The 7,833-nt window shown below is 39.7% G+C and overlaps 1 protein-coding gene across 1 annotated transcript; it reads right to left on the bottom strand.

The window, feature by feature from the left end:
• Nucleotides 1-332: 332 nt before the first annotated feature.
• Nucleotides 333-5,086, bottom strand: MUCL1 (mucin like 1). The gene is made up of 4 exons (XM_016924805.4): nt 4,629-5,086; nt 4,112-4,153; nt 2,354-2,500; nt 333-1,063 (listed from the first exon to the last, which is right to left on the bottom strand). Exons 1-4 carry the CDS (start codon nt 4,684-4,686, stop codon nt 1,014-1,016), a joined length of 297 nt encoding a protein of 98 aa, XP_016780294.1. The 5' UTR covers nt 4,687-5,086; the 3' UTR covers nt 333-1,013.
• Nucleotides 5,087-7,833: the final 2,747 nt, after the last annotated feature.

Here is a 7,833-nt window from a genome sequence, read left to right on the forward strand (position 1 = left end):
ACATCTGGATTGAAAAAGTTGGATTTCTTACTTGTTTCAATGGGAGACAGCACACACCATGGGGAACTGAGAGAGGTGTCTTATTGTCAGGGTGTTAGAAAAGAGTATTTTAGGATTTGGGCTTGAGTCAGGAGATTTGAGGGAGTGATCAGGGAAGTGAGGCTAACCTCTGGATTGGATGCTGTCAGCAAACACAAATAATGCTAAGATTAGGTGTGTTGATAAACAGTATCTAAAAGGCGGGCAGACTACAGTGAAGCTTAACCTATAATTCATAATGAAGCAGGAACCACTGAATGAGAGAGAGGAATGTTTAGTATTCTATGGTTTGCACACTAACTCCGGTTTTGTCTGTGCTTAAAAAAATATGCATTGGTTTTTCTTTTTACTCTCAATTCATCAGTCACTGAATGGCCTTGTCTGATGCTGGTATTTTGTGAGATTGTGTCCAACAGGAAAACACCATTGCCTAACTGTGAGCATCCAGTCACCTTCTAACAACTCTGAAACTTGGCTGTGTCAAACCAGTACCCAGATGCCAGGAGTTCCTTTCTTCTTTCTTACCACACATGCTAAGTCATTACAGGTAAGAAAAAAATTCTGTCAGTTGATAGGAGAGTTTGGCAGAATCAAACTGAACATTTGTACCTAGTAAGTATTGATTAGTCTATCCATATTAGAGAAATCTCTAGTCTTTAGTATTATGCCCAAAACTAGTGTCTTATTTAAAAAAGAAACTGAAATAAATAGGAAGTCTAGTTATTAGTAGGAGCACAAGGAAGTATTAGGTAAAATCTGAAGTGTCTGTCACTTGGATTGTCTAAACACTGGACAACCACCCCATAGCCCCTAAGAAATACCATTTTTATGTTGCTCATAGTTATTTTTTATTTGAAAGAAAATAAACTGATTAGAGATAAAGGGGATATCGTAGGCAAGGTAAGTAGTTGGATGAAATCACAGGAAGCATGAATAGTTGTGACCAATTGCAGAAGACTCAAGCTGATTCCATCTCAGGGACACACTCTACCATTCAGGAGATCCCCAACCCATTTGGGTAAAACTGCAAGAGAAAAAAATATTGTCAAGGGGCTTCGACAAAGGATGAAGGATGTGGCTTTATTCTTCAGAATCTGAGGGAACTAACAAGTGTCAAATGTCAACTAAACTCAGGGGATTCGAAAGGAACATGGGATTGTAATTACGGGAAGATAAACAACCAATTTCTGTCCTTAAAGATTTTGGAAATATAGCCCTAGACGGAAGCCCAGGTAGGTTGGAACTTTAGAGAGAACTAGAAGAAAGTCAATACGTATGAGTTTTCCTATAATATGGCACAGAGATCCAGCCTTCTTCTGGTAAGAGAGAAAAGCCATTTTCTCACTCACAGTCTACTTTACAGATTATTGACAGAGTTCCAAGCACTGATTCAGACATGAAAAAGTATAAAGCAATATCTGAAGAAAATTTCTTAGGGACTTTGATTGCATGGGTGTAATTTGAATCCTTTTTCTTTCTGCCCGTGTGCTCAAAGAAAAGTTTCTCATTGTAACTCTCCATTTGTTTGAGTGCAATTTCCTTTTTCTTTCTGCCTGTGTGCTCAAAGGAAAGTTTCTCATTGCAACTCTTCCATTTCCTCATCTTTAAAATGTTTACTTCATAGAATGACTGTGATATTTAAATTATAATACATATGTAAATTTTATGACACAGTTCCTGGCATATGTTCCGATTGAATAAATGTTGTAATCAATACTATGTGAAAGTTAAAGGTCAAGAAAAAGTGAACCCAGAATAGGAGGAATGTACATTGATCCTCAGTGAATGTCCAAAACCCCAGAAATACCCTGAATGGCACTCAAAATAATCTGCCTCAAGAAAGATTGTAAAATCATTCATTGTTAAGCTATTTTCTACTTCGGGAAAATTCTCTAAAGGAAACAAAGATTTTACTTGATTACCTGATTTTTAAATTGCCTGATTTAAACACACACACACACACACACACACGCACTACCTGATTTAAAAAAATAATAATAATAAGCAGTTACCTAGCTTCATGGAGACACTTATTTTGGTCTTTCCAATGATGTTTCTACTAAGGAAGAGTTTTCCTTAATAAATGTCAATATTTCAAGATCCATTCAGGTAATATTGGTAACCTAGGAGTCAGGTAACCTCCTGACTCCTCTGATATTTATCTGTTGACTTGACTTAGAAACTACAAGGATTTAGAGAACAATGTAAAGAAGAGGTCTCCCTGACCTCAAAAATAGAGTCTCTGTGAGAATAGAGAACCCAAGGAATCAAGGAGCCACATAAAGGAAGCACACAGATGGAGGAGTCTTGCTACCTGGAATGTCTTTACGAGCAGTGGTAGAAGCAGCGGTGGTTGCAGTGGTAGGAGCAGCAGTGGTCGCAGTGGTTGCAGCAGTGGTGGTCGCAGTGGTTGCAGCAACAGTGGTTTCAGCATCAGGGGCTTCATCATCAGCAGGACCAGCTGAAATTAGAAGGAAAAGCTCTAGGTGAGACTGACTCCTTCTGGAACAAAATTTATCCCACCCAGGGGTAGACATACATTCCTCATCCTGAATTCATCTCTGCAAATCTGTCATCAGTTCTGTCTTACCTTTAGCCTACCTGCCTACTTTCCTTGTGCTTCATCCTTCCCTGTCTTGTCTTTGCTGGGACAGAAAGAATTTGGGGTTTCCCTCCAAGGGCAATGACACTGATTAAAGAGACAAGCAAGTACTTTGTCCCAGGTATGAGCACAAAAGACCAAGGCCACGAGTGTTCCTATTCACAGGGACTACTGCTCAGAAGCAATAAGGAAATCTCTAGTAGCCTGACATTCTGATGCCGTCCCACAGAATAACCTAAGACAGCATACATTCCAATGTAGCATGAATGAGGATGAGTAAAGGGATGAACTCTAGAGGGAAGGAGGAGGCAGACTAAGAAGATGTATCTCATCTTAGAGTCATATCTCCTGTCTTAGAGTGCAGTAAGATATCTTCTATCAGGTTCTAGAATGAAAAGAGCCATATTTGTCTCACCCTCTGTGGCAGCTTGGACTCTGTTTATTAGAGAGGTAATTGTGAGAGCCACATTAGATATAACAGGAGAAATTAGTACACTTCTAATAGTAAAAAATTCCCCATTAATTACTATATGTACAAAGGGGACTGGGTAAGAGTTTTGAAAATTATCTCTCTCTCTCTAGACCTTACACCAGAGCTATTGATAAGGATCAAGAGTCAGGCCCCACATTTGTGAGTTAGACTCACCTCAGCAAATAAGTAGCTCCACCTCCAAACCCACACTCTATCCATGCTGTCTCAGGCTTTATTTAAGAGAGAAAATATTTTTTAAATGGGGCCTCACATGGCAGGAAAAATATATGTGAGGTCTGACTAAAGCTAATGCCCTTGTGACCAAAGGATGCAAATTCCCAAGATGTGAAGGATAAAGACAGACCCCCTTAACTTGTGCATGGGCACAACACACACACAGTACAGAATGTGAAGAACACTTTGGGAGAAGCCCAAGAATGACTAAAGGCTTTGGTCTACCACCTTCGTTTTCAGGTTAGAGAAGGGAAACAAACATCAGCCTGGGAATAAGGAATATAGACCATTACAAAGAGTAAAGCTTAGACCTGACCCCTGCACTCCACATCCCACACACCACCCTCACTTGTGATCCAAATGGACTTATTTTCATATCACTTCAAATTCTGAGACCCACTGGTCTCTTTTTGACACTGGCTATATATTCAGTCCTTCCATTTATTAGAGGCATCTCTCAAAAATTCTCAGGCTACAACATCAGACCTCATGCTCTTGTGCCTTATGCTGGAAAACAATGAATAATAAGCCCACATTTGTATAAGTCTATGGCCTATATTTCATATATTCTAAGAATGTATAAGAAATACACAGATTCACTATGTTTGTGGTGAATTTGAAAATCAGGAATATAGCTTTCACAGACTTTTGCTTAGGATTCCTTATAACAAAGACTATCCACATGGAAACTGGCTGTTTGACATGAGGCTGGAAGTGGAAAATGGTTATTGCAGGAAAGAGATGACATTCAAGTGCAGACTCACTAGCTGGATACGTGTCAGCTGGAGCAGCTGTTGTCGGATTCTCTGAAAGAGAAGAAGGAAAAATTAAGATGTTAGCTGAATACCAGTTTGGAGGATGGAGGTAAGAGAGAATATGGACAATATTCCAGACTTTACAGTGGAAGACCCTCAGTCCTTGGTGTACCAGTTGAGGAAGAACAAGTGCACAGATAAGATAAAACCCATGAAAACCAATAAAAACCTAATATGTGGTCATTTTTCCTTTCCTGAAATAAACCTCTGATTACCTTCTTGAACATATTTTACTAACAGTAACAATAAACTTGGGTTCCAAGGTATTATTGAAGTAAGATCTGACTGAACTAAGAAGAGCCTAAGGATAACCATCTCCATCTTGAACGGTCAGTCAAAATGGTGATAGAACAAGTTAGGAGAGGTAAAAAAGCACATTCTAAGCAACCATAAGCCCGCATCTTTAGAGGAGATATTTTATATATATTCCCACAAAACTTATGTTCAGGTAAGAATATTTACTTACGGGCAGAGACCAGAAAGATGGAAACTCCCAAGAGTACCAGGACTGCTAAGAACTTCATGGTGGTGACCTGAAGATCAGGGAGCACAGACAAAAATGCTTCAAAGCCCAAGAGAAGGCAAGGCGCTGACTTCAGGATTCCACATCCTGACAATATATATGCAGAGGGCACCAATCAGGAGCTGTCAACCAGAATCCAGGTTAGGTAATGCCAGGAAACGTTGGGACACAAACCACTGGAGAATCAACAACACAGCCAGGGGCCCTTTGGAAAGGTTGTGAATTCAAATCATTGGTTCTGGCTAAACAGGTTTCAATTCGAGTCTCTCATATTAAATATGCTCCAGGCAACTTCTCTTCCAGGCATCCTCTTACATGTAGGTATAGTGTCTCCATAATTACCAGCTCCTCTGACAGATTGGAGATGCCCCATAACCAGCCTTCCTGAAATCTGCAGTGCTCTTTTCATAGATTCTAGGAGTCATACACTTACAGAGTGCTTAGACCTCTGTCTCCCCCTAGGGGAATAATCAGGGTAGAGCAGCCTGATCCAAAGACCATCCTGTGTAACTCAGGCTGTGCATTCTTCGAGTCGTGGTCTCCCTCCTGAACATGTAATTAGGTCATCTGACACTGGTGCAGAGTGAGTCCAACACTGAATGATCTAAAGAACGAACTATGACCTTACTGGATTTAGCAACCATTGTGTAAAAATTCTAAATCAAGGAGTAAGTATACAGAATAAACTAACATTTGTTAATTCATGCATCCATGTAATCAATTTTTTCATTCAAAAAACATTCATTCAGGATTATTGTGTGCCAGACACAATGCTAGATGTTAGAAAAATAACAGCGAACAAAGCACACAAAAATTTTATTTAATACATGGTTTTGCAGGAATTCATACACTAAAAAAGTAAAGAAAGAGAAAACACAATGTATTATGTGTGAGGTGATAAGGCCTAATAAAGAAAGAAGGCAGGAAAGAAGAAAGGAGAGTTTAGAGATGGAAAATGGGGAGCAATTTTATATAAGGTGACCAAAAAAGGCATTGCTGAATAGGTGATATTTGAACAGAATCTTAAGGAGCTGAGGAATCAACAACGTGGTATATTTGGATAATGCAACGGAAAGGAAATGGTCAGTCTGAAGGAAAGCAATGGTGAGTGCATGTAGAATATGGTCATCCAGACTTCTCTGCAGTTGTTGAGTAGGGCCCAGCACTGCCCCAAGTTCCATCAATCTACTTGCCCTTTGTCATAATGGAGCCAAGCTGCTAAGTAAAGACAGCAAGGGAGGAAAACAATCCACATTTACAGCACAATCAAGTGCTGGACCCAACTGAGGCCTCAAAGAGGGGTGATGAACATTTGGAATACCCAGAATCATAGGGAATTCTCTACATTTTAAAGATTTCCCTTGCTTTAAAGTTCTTCTTGTTCATACAAAGTATGCCTTTTTGGGTCATACCCTCATTGGAAGGATCTCTGTAATCTGGAACAGCACTGAACATCTATTTCTCCTTTTATTGGAGAGTCTGTCTGATAACAGCAACCAGTCTACTCCCCAAAACATGCTAAGGGGTCCCCATCAGGTGAATGAAGAAAGGCAGAGGAAATTCCTGAGGGAGTGGTCTTCAACCTCGGAAAGACAAGTCAGTGTCCTTGTCCTGGGTAAACTCATATCTTCCATGAGGCACAGAGTTGTCATAATATGGTGAGAGATTAGCATAAATAACGCTAAGAAAAAAACACATATTCTGAAGGAAAAGTGAAAGAGAGAAATATTTAAAAGAGACAAAGAAGGAAGGAAGACTTAAAAGACAGATACTATCTGATTATACCCCGTAGGGAATAAGCCCTACAGTCACCCTTGTAAGGCCTCCCAACAACACTGACACAAATTGAAGGGTCTTCTAGGAGATGGTTACTTATTGAGAGCCCACTGTGTCCCTCCACAGAGGCAGAGACCCACCACACAGACTTAAGACAATGACTGGCTTGCTAAGAAAAAAATATTAAACATATGTATCAGTTAGGGTCGCCTTAAGAGATCAAAACCGCACAGTGGATTAAACAGGAAAAGTGTGATACGAAGAATTTCTAAAGTTTGATAAATGAGTAGTTTTTCATCTTGAATGAATTTTTGTATAAGGTGTAAGGAAGGAATCCAGTTTCAGCTTTCTACATATGGCTAGCCAGATTTCCCAGCACCATTTATTAAATAGGGAATCCTTTCCCCATTGCTTGCTTTTGTCAGGTTTCTCAAAGATCAGATGGTTGTAGATGTGTGGCATTATTTCTGAGGGCTCTGTTCTGTTCCATTGGTCTATAACTCTGTTTTGGTACCAGTACCATGCTGTTTTGGTTATTGTAGCCTTGTAGTATAGTTTGAAGTCAGGTAGCGTGATGCCTCCAGCTTTGTTCTTTTGGCTTAGGATTGACTTGGCAATGTGGGCTCTTTTTTGCTTCCATATGAACTTTAAAGTAGTTTTTCCAATTCTGTGAAGAAAGTCATTGGTAGCTTGATGGGGATGGCATTGAATCTATAAATTACCTTGGGCAGTATGGCCATTTTCACGATATTGATTCTTCCTGCCCATGAGGATGGAATGTTCTTCCATTTGTTTGTATCCTCTTTTATTTCATTGAGCAGTGGTTTGTAGTTCTCTTTGGAGAGGTCCTTCACATCCCTTGTAAGTTCGATTCCTAGATATTTTATTCTCTTTGAAGCAATTGTGAATGGGAGTTCACTCATGATTTGGCTCTCTGTCTGTTATTGGTGTATAAGAATGGTTGTGATTTTTGCACATTGATTTTTGTATCCTGAGACTTTGCTGAAGTTGCTTATCAGCTTAAGGAGATTTTGGGCTGAGACGATGGGGTTTTCTAGATATACAATCATGTCATCTGCAAAAAGGACAATTTAACTTCCTCTTTTCCTAATTGAATACCCTTTATTTCCTTCTCCTGCCTAATTGCCCTGGCCAGAACTTCCAACACTACGTTGAATAGGAGTGATGAGAGAGGGCATCCCTGTCTTGTGCCAGTTTTCAAAGGGAATGCTTCCAGTTTTTGCCCATTCAGTATGATATTGGCTGTGGGTTTGTCATAGATAGCTCTAATTATTTTGAGATATGTCCCATCAATACCTAATTTATTGAGAGTTTTTAGCATGAAGCGTTGTTGAATTTTGTCAAAGGCCTT

Source organism: Pan troglodytes, chromosome 10, assembly GCF_028858775.2.
Source record: "Pan troglodytes isolate AG18354 chromosome 10, NHGRI_mPanTro3-v2.0_pri, whole genome shotgun sequence".
NCBI lineage: Eukaryota > Metazoa > Chordata > Mammalia > Primates > Hominidae > Pan > Pan troglodytes.